Below are 15083 nucleotides of genomic sequence, written 5' to 3' on the forward strand. Positions count from 1 at the left end.
ATAAAGTATAATAACGGGGAATATGCTTTTCTTGTGTTTTTTAAAGAGAGAAAGAGAGGGTTGATGTGGAATGTGGAGTGAAGGAATTTAATTCTTTACATTACATTACATGTTCCTGTCTCTAATATCTTCTTTTTCTTTTTTCTTTTTTTCTTTTTTTTGCTGAATGTTCCTCTTATCTTTACTATCTGTCCATTAAAGGAAATACTTTTGTGTTTTGCAGATTTGTGTTTTCAGTTTCATTTTCATTTTCATGATTGGTATTTATATTTTCACTGTTTTGGTGATTGATATATATCCAAGATTCTTGGACGCATCGTATCAAAATCCAAAGATTACTTATACCAAGTCGTACCCTTTTTTCTGTTTTTGTTTTTTCAGAAAATTTTGTTTTTGTTGATTTTGTTTTTAATTTTTTCCCCTCAAATTTTGAATTATTCTAATTATCTGCCTAGTATTAATTTTGTTTTGTCCGGCCATTTTTGTTAAACTTATAAATAATACTATTTATAGACACTGAATATTTATAATATGAGATATCAAATTATGATGGATATAACGTTGTTCTCACTATTTTACCATTATCTTGTTTTTATTATACACCAAACAAAACATGCTACTTCAAAAATTGTGAAAAAAAAGTACTATTTAAAAACACCATTAGATTTATTCTAAATTTATTCCATATGATGCTAACTTTTTTAGCATATTATGGTAATAATTCATCGCCCATCTATATAACTTTTAATTTTTATTACAAATTGTTATAATTATCATAATTATATATTTAATAAATTTGTTGTAAATTGTTGAATATACGGTGTGCCTTTGTGTTAGAACCCATTTTCCCTCTCTTGTGTGTGTGTTTGTTTCTCAAAAAAAAAAAAAAAAACACATGCCACTAAATAATTTCTCCTATTTTATAGGCAACTTCTAGGGTACTTGATTTCAAAATATTACCAAAAAATTATTAAGGTTAAATAATGGATTATTAATTTATTATTTTATGATTCAATAATTGAGGGAGAGATGATTCAAACCCTGGATGTTTCTACATCATAAGATACCACCTATCAACTAGTTAAACTATAAGACTATTTTTGACATATGAAAATGAGTTTAATAATGAATTATGAATACAAATATAAGTTTAACCTTACCTTTAATTAAAAAATTTCCATGTAAACCTGTCATCTAATGCCACCACACTCCCATTAGCTTGAGACATATATCACTTGTGAATTCGAGAAAACTCAAGGGAGCTTACATGTGGCTCAATTTTATTAGCTTAGGACTAGGGTCGACTCTAGGCCTTAGTCACATAGGCTTCAACATAATGCATCATCTATTTTAAAATTTTATAAGGGCTCCCAAGATCCCAATTACATGAAAAAAAAAAAAAAAAAAAAAAAAAAAAAAAGGTCCCTAAGATTGCAAAATGATTAGATTTAAAAAAAATTAAAAAAATACAAGTGGGTTTTGCATTTTCTTTTCCTCCACGTCTAAGAAGATTCCCAAAATATTAAGCCAATATAAATCTAACTCAATTAAAATTAACCCTAAATTGAGCCTATATATATATGATGAGTATTATGAATAATCGATAATAATCAATTTTCCTAACAATTTGTAAAAAGAAATGTTAATAAGACCTAAATACAAAACTTAATTATCAATTTTGCATTTTAAAAACTTTTTTTTTTTTTTTTGTGTAAATCAAATGTGTGTATAAGTGCATCCCAAACATGCATTAAATATGTGGACACATGACAGATTTTGATTTGTGGTATATAAAGTGGGATGACAATTCGTGTTTGCATGTCGGGTTCGTGTCATGTAGACTTATGAGTATTCGACTATATGAATCAATACTAAACCGATATATTTATTAAACGGGACAAGATTCCTCTACTCTAATATGACATATTTATTAAATGAGTCATTCGTGTCAACCTGTTTATTAGATTTTATTAAAACGAAAAAAAAAAAATTACAAATTTCAATATTAGAGCACTTGCAGCAGTGGAGCTAAATAGCTATATAGCTATTTTAGCTCCACCAAAACACAAAAAACCACCATCTAACAGTGGAGCTAAATCTATTTTTTTTTAGCTTCATTGCTACAGTGCACATCTAAAAAAAAAAAAAATTATTCCAGCCGGGGATTAAAATGATACAACTTGCTTCTTCTTTTTTCATTCTTTTATCACACCGTGCCTCTCTCTCATTCTCTCATTCACTCTCATCTCATCTGAAGCTCATCTCTCTCAAGCTCACTCTCTCAACGTCACTCTCTCAGACCCATACCGTCCCGAGCCGCTGTCCGCCTCAGACCCACGCTGTCCCAAGTTGCCGATCAGCCTCAGACCCACGCCGCCATCCGCCTCAGACCCACGGGTAAAGCTATGAGATCAAAGCCGAGAGAGAGATGTAGCGTAATTAGAAACCAAAGCATTGGCGAGGATGTTGACAGCGTGGGTAGCATTGAAGCGTGGGTTTGTCTTCGATTTGTGCTGGGTTTGTCCCCGATTGGTGATTTTGTTTGGTCTGGATTGAGGAAAAAAAAGATTGAGGATTTGGGTTTTTTCTTTTTTTTGCTGTGGACTGTTGGTGGTGGTGGTGGTGGATGTTTGTGCTGTGTTAGGTGTGGGTTGCTATGCTTGGCTACCAAGAAACTCTAAGAAAATCTGGGAATAAGTTTATGTGAATATATTATTTTATTGTAGTAGATATATTATTTTATTGTGTTGAAAACTAAAATAGATCCATTACTACAGCATGTGAGTAGGTAAAATAGATAAAGTAACTTTTTGTGGTGCCAAATAGCTATATTTTTAGCTCCACTGCTGTGGATGCTTTTAACTAGCAAATTGATCTGAACTATGAAGATCCAAACAAATAAATATTTTAATATAAAATTCAGAACTAATAAGTAACTGCATCACAAATAATCATTTAAAATTGTTTTATAAAGCATATCTCAATATCACAAATAATCAATCACAAAATAAACCACAACAACTAATAAGTTTATATACCTATAGTTTTGAAAGGTATATTGGTAAAATAATATTTAATTAAATGGGTCAAATAGTCTCTTGTGCAAAGGGAGGACAAAAGACAGCAAAAACAGTAGCAAAAATATAAATAAAAGCAACACAAAAAATGAAGAAAGTATAAGAATTAGATGGATGGGAAACCTGTCCATACATGGTTTTTTTGTGGTGAAATATAAATTAAAAGGATTTGAATCTCCTGTTACAGATGCAACACGAACTAACAGTTTCTCCATAAGCCATGTAAGCAAAATAAGATTCACACCAGAAGAACTATAACAGTTTGGGTCTAGAAGCTTCCTAGTCAAAATACAATCACATTTAAGATACAGGTGTTAAACAGCCCAAAAACAGGTCCTTACCACTACTAAATACCCATCTTTTTTGTTTTTTTTTTTATAAGTGAGTTTTGGCCCCAGGGGAGGGGGAAGAGGAAATTCAAACTAGTGACCTCTACTTTATGAGGCATCCCTAGCCCATCGTGCTACCACTTGGAATTGACTAATAAATACCATCAATATACATGAATTCATGAACTAAACATGGATCACCAAGTACTTTTTCCCACAAGAATCTAGAAGTTCATTAATAAACAAAGGGCTTGCAAGGATTTAATAAATACAAGCAGTAATAAAGCAGAAGCTCCCAAAAAGATTTAACTTTGCAATCTTACCATACCACTTCATCTACACCAAGAAGTGCATACTACTGTATCTACCTCCTTTGGGGTGCATAGGGTACTCTAGTCAAGCACATTGTCAAGCCACATAATGAAGTTGCTGTGTCAAAAGAAGTTGCCACCAATTACTCCAAAGAGTCGTCTGCAAGAGTACAAATATTCGTGAAGATGGATATAGAAAAAACTAAATTTGAAAGGAAAAATGTATTTCAATCATTTTTATTGGTAAGTTACACTTACACATGCACCTCCTAAGTCTTGAACCAGTGAACTTAAACTCCACCCTATTATGGAGGGAGGAGTAAATGCCATTTGAGCTAGAGCTAATTGGTAGTACTTCAAAACTTACAAGTGTTTCTTTCGAAAAGAAATTTTTGAGGTCACACTTTTGATCGAAACAATCAATTATTTCACCATCTCAATTGTCATAGTTAGGCAACAAATTGAGTGAGCCAGAATCTAAAATTTTAGCACAAATCAAGAGGTAGCAAAAGCTTATTCAGCACAAAGAAACTTACAAATGTTTCTTATGAAAAGATATTTTTGAGGTCACACTTTTGATTGAAACAATCAATTATTTTACCATCTCAATTGTCATAGTTAGGCAACAAATTGAGTAAGCCAGAATCTAAAATTTCAACACAAATCAAGAGGTAGCAAAAGCTTATTCATGAACAATCCATTATCAAAATTTTAGCTTGATTCAAAAATCAAACATGCTTATTGTATGAAGGTCAAATCAATGTTCTGCATATTAGTTGTCACAAACCCAGGGAACGAATTCTATCAAACAATCTCACACCCAAATAACAACCAGAAAATAGTAATGTCATTTCACCATGTAGAGAGGCTCTATTATAAAGATAAAATATTTACAACATACCTTTAAATGTAGTTGCTAAGTACCAGTTAAAGTAATATACCTATTTCAACTGTAAGTAGACATGTTGTTGAGTGCCTTGGGAACATTGATAATTTTTTGAGAACACTTTCCTTCGAATGTAGATTAGAAATTTTAATTGTGATTGTGTTCAAGACTATTGCCTCCTTTAGAATATATTTGATGAATTCAACTTCATGTCCCAATTCTTCATATCCATTAAAATTAAAAGTTGTCAGGCGCGATGACAAACAACCGGAACCATCCAATGGCTCCATACAGCATAACTGATTTTTACGATAATAATGCTGATGACAACATATAACAATGGTACGGTAGTAGATCATCAGTGTATGTTTAGGGTACATGAATTAACCACATAGTCGGATTTCTAACAAACTTTACTAGTTAACTAACCTTATCAAGAACAAGAACTTCTAAATTAGGAGCCACTACAAGCAAGGATTGTAGCACGTGCCAATTCGATTGAGTAACTTTAAAGTTCAACCGGACCAAATTTTGGAACATGGAAGGATATATGTAACCAAAGCCGATGCACTGCACCGCAACATTATAAACACAATAAGCTTAGTCCTAACAATATTCATCAACAAAAAACATGAAAACCATAACAAAAGATAAAAGGGGCCTTACCTCTACATCACCAGGAAATAGTTCAAGGAATTTAGAGCTATTTAGTGCCCTTACAATCTTGAATACCTAATCTGAATAACACATCTCAAATACATGGCCTAGTCCACAAACAACGAAATGTGCTTCGATTAAGTGGGCTAGTTTTTCAAGGAAAACCACGTTTGACAAATAACCAAAAAAGCGAAAGCGCTCGAGAATTGGGGCGTATATTTCAAGCTTGTAATCAGGAGGTTCAGTATCAAATGATATGAAGTCGATACGTAAACGTTTCAGAAAGGGTAAGCTTATTTTAAAATTGACAATATTGACATTACCGACTATAAACTCGTATATCACCATCAAATCTTCGAGGTTCGGGCAGGCGGAGCAGAGGCTCGAGAAAGAGTTGTCGGAAGTATAACAAATTTTGCAGAGACGCAGAATCTTGAGGCTTGGGAGTTGAAAGGAAGGAGAAAGATCGAGCTCAATTTCGCCATATAATTCCAGACCCACTAATGTTTTGCAATGAAAAACGGTATGGGGCAACTCGAAAAGTTGTCTACACTCAAAATGGAGATCGAGTGTTTGGACATTACGCAATATGGCGGTGTCGACCCAATTGTCAAAATGAGAAGAGTCACAAGGAGAACGCCATGAGAGGGTGAAATTTGAGAGGATGGGTGCTGTGTGTTGAGCTAAAACACTGTAGAGTATGCGTAGGGGCGCAACACTGCGGCCCCTGATGGATGTATCTTGGAAATCGATTTTTGGGACGAGAGTCTAGAGGGTTTTCCACTTGCTCGACAAAATGCTTGTGACAACGGCTTCATTGGTCGGAAGGAAAGAAAGAATGTGACAAAGGAGAGAGTCCGGTAGATTGCTAAGCCTGTCTTTGTCCCAAAAATATTCCGCACATTTTGAGTTCGATTGAGAACCTAAATGGGCCATCACGAAGGTTAGGGTTTGCTGGAGCTGGGATTTTTTGTTTTTTTTTTTGTTTTTATTTGACCTCAGCAGACCACCCTCAAGTTTCTACTTTCTACTCTTCTCAACAGACCATTCATTTTAAAGCCAAGTCTGGGTTTATGATAGAAGAAAAAAAATGTGTAAAATTACTCAGTTTTTTCAAAAAATGGTCAATAATAGGCCATGTATAAATTTATCGAGTTTGCTACGTTAACAGAGTATTTTGCATTTAGTTTTTTATTATTATTATTTTTTATATCTTGAGAAAAAAGAAAGAGAATGGATGATAATTGTTGTGTGTAATAAAAGAGAAACAATTAAAAAATCAAGAACAATGATATTTTAACAAAATGTAGTGTAAATAAATAATCTAATATTGAGTGTTTTGAAATGTAAGTATGTAAAATAGAAAATATAATTTATTATGCTAAAATAGACAAAAAAATTTGCAAAAACTAAGGAGGCTCTAAAGATGAAAATGCTGCATAACTCATTTTTAGTTTTTTTTTTTTTTTTTTCCTTTCAAAAATATAATTTGCACGGTTTATTAAGTTTAATAAATTGTTATTTTCATCTATTTAAGTTTCCTTTTTGTTATATGAGTCACATTTGTTGTAACTGTTAATCATTCTATCCAAAAATTTCCATAAACTGTTAAAAAATATATATTTTCAATGCTAAAAACTATTAATTTAAAAATTATCACAATCTCTCGAAAAATTAAATTTAATAACTAAAATAAAATAATCTTCTTGCTTTTTTTTTACCCTTAGAACATCACTATCAAGTGTGTTTGGCATTTGACACACCAAACACCAAAAACAAAGCATCATGAGGTATGTTAAATGTGTCAAAATTTTGAGACATGCTACAGTACCGTCTCAACTTTGGCATGGTACGGGACAAAATGGCATATGGTTTTATTATTTTTTTATGCTCTTTTCTCTCTCCTCTCTCATCACTTTATTCCTTTTTCTTTTCCCTCTCCTCTCTCATTCTTCCTTAGACATTCAGACTGGACCTATCAACCCATCTCTTTTTTTTTTTTTTTTTTCTTATTGTTGTTGCTTTTCTCTCTTCTGTTCGGCCTCGCTGCGCCACCTGATGCCGATCAGTGTTGCTGTAATTTTTTTTTTTTTTTTTTTTTTTGGGAATGATTTGATAGGTGGGTTCGGCAGTGGGTGTGTTCAAATGGTGATGGGCAAATCGATTGGGTTCTGGGTGCGAATTCGATGGTGGGTGGGCCGGCTAGTGGATGGGTTGACGATGGGTGGGTGGGTTGGCGGTGAATGGGTGCGAATTTGGTTGTGTTTTTTGTTTTTGTTTTTCTGTGGTGGTGGTTTTGGTGTTCTGCTGTGGTGGATTTGGTGTGAGACGGTGGTGGGGTGGGATGTGAGGTGTTAATGGGTGGGTGGGTTGGCAGCGGGTGGGTTAGTGGCGGTAGTGGGTCAGCTCTTTTCTCTCATTTCTCTCTGTATATTGGCGGCTAATGGATTTTTGTTGGTGGTGGCGGGTTGTACCTATGGGTGGTGGTGGTGGGCTGTGCTTGGGTATGGCGGTGGTGGTGGGCTAAGCTTTGTATGGTGGTGGGTTTGTCACTAGTTGTGTTTGTGTATGTAGGGGGTTTTTATTTTGTATTTTTTATATTTATGGTTTTTTAATGTTATTTTAATATTGATATATATTATTTTAATGTATAGAATTGAAGAATAGAAGATGTGATAAAGGGTGAATTGTAAAATGGTGTGTTAAAATAATAAAGTAGGCTTTTAATGTGTCAAAATGGAATTTTTTTTGAAACAGCTGATGGTGATGCTCTTAGAACACCAGCATCAACTATTGCAAAAATATGTCATTTTAACACATCAAATAGCAATTTTATTATTTTAACACACAATTTTCCAATACGTCATACATCACATCTTCTATTTTTAAATTCAATATATTAAAATAAGGATAAAGTTTAGCTACAAAATTGGCTGTAGCATAAGACTACAACCTTACTCAATATCATTCACATTACTATATATTTTAAAAATCTAACTGTTAAATTATATGTTCTTTATGCTCTTAATACACATATCAAATTTTGTGTCAATTGGATATTATTTACTGTATAATTTATAAGCTTATATTTTATGCAAAATTTTAAATAACAAAAACTTGCAATTTAAACAATTTATTGATGACATAGTTATTGATCTTTAATTTTCTAGAAATTTTGCAAGCATAGAGGATATAAGAAGAAAATGTAATTCATCAGTGAATTTGTCAAAATTCACCTCCAATAAAAAGATATTGAATTGACTACAACCAATTTTATAACTAAACTTTGTCCTTAAAATAATATATATAATACATTAACATAATATTAACTAATAACGCAGCCCAATACAAAACACAACTATTAGACAGCGATCACCACCCAACAACCACTGTCACAACCAGCGGCCACCAACCAACACCGCCACCACACAATCACTGCATCCTCTACAACCCAAAACACAACACAAAACAGGACACTGTTAAATCATCAAAAGATCCAAATGATGGTTCTGTCCAATTAATCAATCCAGCCAAAGTCTTGATATTAAACTGGTTGAATCTTTTCACTATCCTAAAGAGCATGCATTGTAGACTTTGGTGCCATTAAGCTTAAATGACATATAGTTTCAAGCAGGATTATTGTCTATATAGAAAACTTTTGTCAGTAAAGCATTAGAACATACCTTACAAACAAAATGTTTAAACTCTCCAGGAACTTTGAATTTCCAAATACCTACTCTAGAATTTTTGAACAACTTTAGTGTTTGACACCGAAGCAAAGTCTCTATGACTATCCTTACAAAGAAGTTGATAACCCGACTTGATAGAATATGACCCATTGCTAGTCTTCGACCAAAACAGACAATCATCTTGCGAGATTGCACAGAGATGGACGCTTTAATCATTTTCGAAAGAAAGGAACGCATGATCTATGGGATGAGAGCTCCACCACTCCGAATCAGCATCAATAAGAGTCTCAACCTTAGCATCAATGGGAAGGGGGCGAAATAATTCTACAACCATTCTCTCTTGGGTGGCCAACAATCTTCATAGATACTAATATTTTTTCCATCACTAATCCTCCATCTAGCAGTCATAGAGATGACCCTTCTAGCCCATAAGATACTCTTCCATGCGTAAGAACTAAAGGAGGTTTTAGCATAATGAATTAGTTTCATGAACAAGGCATCACATTTGTTTAACCGACATAGCTTCATTAAATTTACAAAGATCTTTAAAACCTATACCACTAGCCAATTTTGGTTAATATAAAGATTCTCAATTTTTCAAACGAAATTTTCTATGATCACCTCATTGACCCCACCAGAATTTACGGAGCAACATTTTAATATCATTATACAAACCCACTGGTAGTCTAAAGCAACTCATAGCAAACATAGAGATGCCTTGAACGACAGCTTTGAACAATACTTTCTTGCCTACTTGTGAGAGTAGTTTTTCCTCCAACCCTGCAATTTTTTCCAAACTCTATCTTTGATATAGTTCAAATTGGCTCTTTTATTTCTTCCCACAACAATAGGTGAACCAAGGTATTTTTTGTATTCTTTAATTTCTTGAACACCAAGCAAAACTTTGATAGAATTCTTTGTTGCTTTAGGAACTAATTTACTGAAAAGGAGATTACTTTTCTCTTTATTAATATGTTGTCCAAAGGCATGTTCATAGAAAAGGAACTAATTTACTGAAAAGGAGATTACTTTTCTCTTTATTAATTAATATGTTGTCCAGTGGCATGTTCATAGAAAAAAAAAAAAATAGAGGACTATTATCTAAAGGGAAAATAAATAAATAAATAAATCTTTGGACTATTTTTGTACAAGAAGAAACCTTGAATATTACCCTTGCTAACTTCTTGTTGAATAAGACAGTTTAAACCTCTAGAGCAAAGCAAGAAGCGATAGAGGATAAAGGTTCACTTTACTTGATGCCATTGGAGGGTTTGATATGGTCTTTTGGTTTCCCGTTGACCAAAATGAAGTAAGAGACTAAATTGATGCATTCTAAATCCACTCAATCCACTTACTATAGAACCCCATTTTTTCCCACTACATTCAACAACAAAAAAAAACCCATTCAACTCTATTGTATGTCTTGCTCATATCCAGCTTAAGAGTTATAAAGCCCAAATTACCAAATTTCTTTGATTTCATATGATGGAAAGTCTCAAAAGCAACTCAAATATTATCTGCGATGGCTTTGTCGGATTGAAAAACACTCTTAAGATTCTTAAAAAATAAAATCTGTGGCAGAATTCTTTTTACTCTATTACGCAAAATATTAGAAACAATGGCTTAATTGTTCTTATAAATTTTTACTTAATTGCTTTATCACTTCTTTTCTTCAAGTTTTTGGATAGTCAATATCAACTTCTTTTCTTCTCTTAATTCTCTCTTATTTTATTTTACGGTTTAAAAAAAAAATTCTATCTAATTCTATTTTACATTTTATTGGTAATACACACAATTGTAATTATGTTATATATATATATAATCTCTTCCTCTCTTTTTTTTTTTTAAAAAAAAAAAAATTCTATACCATTTGATTTTTTTTTCTAATATTTTAATATTCTTCTTCTACATCTTTTTTTTTTTTTTTTGGTATCTCTATAATTGAGTTTTTCCTCAATTTTTTTTTTAATTTAGCTTAATTGTCTTACAATTCTTTATTAACAGTGTTTTAATATAGGGTTACACACACACACACAATCTTATCTCTTCCTTATGTATATAAATCTCTTCCTCTCTCAGCAAAAAAAAAAAAAAAACTCTTCCTCATGTAGGTGATTTTTTTTTTTAATTATTATAAATCTCATCACACTTGTAAGTATTTTTATTATTATTAGGAAATGTAGAAACCCCGAATTATGATAAATGGTTTTAGAAGATAAAAAAAAAATTAGAAAAGCCTCTAAGCATGCAAACTAATTTAATTTAAAAATGTGTATTTTTTATAGAAAAAATAGAAGTTCAAGTGCAGGGCCGGCTGAATGGTGGAGTAAGAAATGCAGTCACCTAAGGCCCCAAGTAAAAAAAAAGGCCCCCAAATTTTAACCAATAGGGTTATTTATAATCAATAAATAAAATTTTTTTTTTACCAGATGAAAATCAAATAAAAAAATAGAGAAAAATGCAATGTCCACAATATTTTTCACAACACTTTTACAACTAATGCTAAGTAGCAGGTTGTTACAGCTTATTGTTGATGGCAAAAAAATAATTATAGTGATATTTTCAAATAGAAAACAAAAAGTAGTTTAAAATCTAAGATTTGTTATAAAAAATATTGTGAATATTGCACTTCTAAAAAAAAAAAAGAATAATAATAAGAGTTCAGTTAGCAAATTTTTACTAGTTTTCATCTAAGTCTACTACTAACACCACTGTTTTACTTACCACTATCAATCTACCACATCAACAAGTATGAAAATTTTTGTCAAATTTTTTCTGTCTATAAAATTTCTAAAAAAAGAAAAAATTCTACGTAGTTCATGTTAATTAGTAGTAATTTTGCATTTAAAACAAGATGATCAATTTTCGCCTTAGGTCCCCAAATGCATCAAGCCACCCCTGTTCAAGTGAAACCCACATTAGTTGTTATGGATAACGATAAAGTGCAACCAACAAAGGAGAAACTTTGATATTAACATGTGCACATTTGTTATTGTAAATGAAGTTTATAATGGAGTTTGTATGATTATGTAATGATGGTTTGTGCACCCACAAATGCATATATCTCATCACACCACTAGGTAAGAAAAGTGCATAAGATAGATAAACTAATCATAGCAAATTTTTGTGAATAGACAAATTAAACCCAACCTCTTGAATGAATAATGTAAATAATTAAATATCCGGATAAAAATATTCATATTTTTCTGTCCACTTCAAACATTTCTTAAAAAACATTTATATTTGAGAATTAAAGCAACTAAGAAACTTCTTATGCAGCCTATATAAAGTATAAACCCCACGTTAGTTTGATTTTACTTCTCACCCCACGTTGGTTTTTCTAAAACTCTGTGGGCAAAATATAATAGCAAAATTGTGAGTCATCGAATACCACGTAGGACCCCAAACCAAGTGTCTTCAAGAGTTCAACTAAATCGAGGCTGATAAACAATTGTGCCAACAAGGAAAATAAAATACAATTTTTTGAATACTATTTAAAGAACATCAATAACTAAACAATAAATTCAAGTGTGCTATTTTTTATGGTTTGCAAAATAAAAAATTATATTTAAATTCTCTTACCAAATAGACCCTAAAATTTCCAATGAATGGTATCTGATTTTTCTTTTTGAAGTTATGAAATGTTATGATTTTGTGTAGTACAAGTGTACAACTTCCTCTTTTTCCTTATTGCTCAGTTGAGGCTCTATTGGTCTCTCTCGACCCCACATAGGCCTAAGGCCATCTCCCCATTATTTTCATCATACTGAAATATTTTCTCATCTATTTCAAAGAGAAAATCTTAATGGGCTGATGTCTCTCATGGAGTGTCTAAGTTTGTATAGAATTATGTCATCCAAATCTTCAATCTTCTTCAATAGCAACCTAAGCAACAATCTTCGTCGGGTTTCCAATAAAAACTATTAAAACTATTGGATTTTTAGGTATTGGATTTTTAGATAATAATTTGTAATGGACCAAGAGGTCCAATTATATGATAAGTCCATGTACTCCTAAGTGCTAATCCTAGTACATGTAGTCGCTAGATATACCCTATTAGGTTTTATTGTACAATACACATTGATAATATTGCTAACAGTAACAATGTAGTTGTCAAGAGTTTTATCCAGTACATGTAAGCCGAACCACATAAACTTAGTGTTCTCTCTCATTCTCTTATCCTACTTCTACTCACTACAATTTTCCCAAACTGTTTTCTTTTTCTCTTTAAATTTTGATTTTGAACAGAAACAAAAAGCATTTCTTTGCTAATATTGTTGAGAAAATCAATTCCAAAACACAAGGATGGAAAACAAAAGTTCTTTCAAATGCTGGCAGGGTTACCTTTGCAAAATCTGTACTTGTTGCCATTTTTATGTATTCCAGGGTTATCTTATCTTTGTTCTAACATTGATGTTTCTAAAAGAAATTTTATTTGGATCGGATGGGATAGAAAAGAAATGTTGTATGGAATTTTGGGATTCTTTATGCAAATTGAAACGTGTTGCGGGTCATGGTCTCAAGATAGCAGTGGATTTTAATCAAGCTCTCATAGAAAAATTAGCCTGAATGCTTGCAGAAGAAAATAGCAAAAAATGGGTAAAGATGAGGAGATCCAAATACTTACGAGCCATTCCTTCCTCAAAGCCCCTGAAGCCCAACCCTCGCTCTTGGCTATCGAAAGGAATTTTTAAGTTCCAGGAACCTCATAAAGAAATTTGCTTGTTTTTAAACTGGCACTGGGAGCTCAATTAATATATGGGAGGATAAGCTAGCTCTTGACCATGACAAGCCGAAATTTCCTGAAGACAGTCCTTGCTCTTGGCTATGATAAGGTAGTTTCTTGGCACACTTTCAACAAAAAGTTTTCAGTAGATTTAAGCTAAATCAGTTGTTTCCAAACATACACTAAAATCAGGGAGAGAGATACAGATTGGCCAATCAATGCCACCATAAGAAAATCAAGTATTTTGTTTGTCCGATGCATTGAAGCCAATGAGCTCTAGATCAAATAACATCTCCCCCCATGGTAAGAAAACAACGTACTGTTGTAAGTATCAGGACCACTGAGTAGGACCATAGCTTAAAAACAAGAATAGAAGACTGATCTGTTGAACATAAATGACCACTGGAAGAGAGGCTATCCCCATTCAATGATAACTAGACACAAAACAGCCAAGAATGACACTTCCAAAATGGAGATGCAGGATAAGCAAATGATAAAGCTGGTTCTGATAAGGCCAACTTACATTTGGTAGACATGCATCCTTAGGACAACATTTATATACAAAGTGAGGGAGGTTTTGATATTGCATCAGAAGGTAGAACTTTAGAACAACCCAGAGAAAGCACACACTGCAAGTGGATCTTGATCCAAAGCAATTGGTTGCGTTACAGCAGAAAGCCAAAGCAACTCAACATAACAGACGTGCACACACTCTTTTATATGGTGTGGGATGAGAAGGAACTGAGGAGGAAATCTTATTGATAATGAGCATACTAGATAATCTTCTAAAGAAACTAATAAAGAAATGGAAATTGAGATGAGATTATGAGAAGCATTGATGAATATAGGTAGATCCTAATCTAAAGAAATCATAAATTTTTGGGTTTTATTTTTTAAGAATGAAATAATAAATTTTTGTATGTCCTATTCTCTGGTGCAAAAGGAGGACAAAAGACAAAAATAACAGTAGCAAAAACAGTAATAAAAGCAAATCAAAAAAATGAAGAAAGTATAAGAATTAGATAGATGGAAAAATTGTCTATTCATGGTTTTTTTTTGGCAGGTTACAGATATGAACTAACAGGTTCTCCATAAACTATGTAAGCATATCAGAATTCGAACACATTGGCATTAGAAGAACTACAACTTTTAGGGTCTAGAAGCTTCCTAGTCAAAATATAAAAACATTTAAGAATTAAGATACGGGTGTTTAAACAGCCCAAAAACGGGTCCTTACCACTACTAAATACCCATCTTTTTTTGTTTTTTTGATAAGTGAGTTTTGGCCTTGGGGAAGGGGGAGGAGGAAATTCAAACTAGTGACTTCCACTTTATGATGCATTGTCCCTAGCCAATTGTGCTACCACTTGGGATTGACTACTAAAAACCATCTATATACATGAATTCA

General features: G+C 32.6%; 1 protein-coding gene across 1 annotated transcript; it reads right to left on the reverse strand.

The window, feature by feature from the left end:
- Window positions 1–3291: 3291 nt before the first annotated feature.
- On the reverse strand, window positions 3292–5173 carry LOC126694645 (probable FBD-associated F-box protein At5g38565). Its single transcript, XM_050391019.1, has 3 exons — window positions 5033–5173; window positions 4659–4923; window positions 3292–3877 (listed from the first exon to the last, which is right to left on the reverse strand). The coding sequence occupies exons 1-3, from the start codon at window positions 5141–5143 to the stop codon at window positions 3861–3863; spliced, it is 393 nt and encodes a 130-aa protein (XP_050246976.1). The 5' UTR covers window positions 5144–5173; the 3' UTR covers window positions 3292–3860.
- Window positions 5174–15083: the final 9910 nt, after the last annotated feature.

Source organism: Quercus robur, chromosome 8, assembly GCF_932294415.1.
Source record: "Quercus robur chromosome 8, dhQueRobu3.1, whole genome shotgun sequence".
In the NCBI taxonomy this organism is placed as follows: Eukaryota; Viridiplantae; Streptophyta; class Magnoliopsida; order Fagales; family Fagaceae; genus Quercus; species Quercus robur.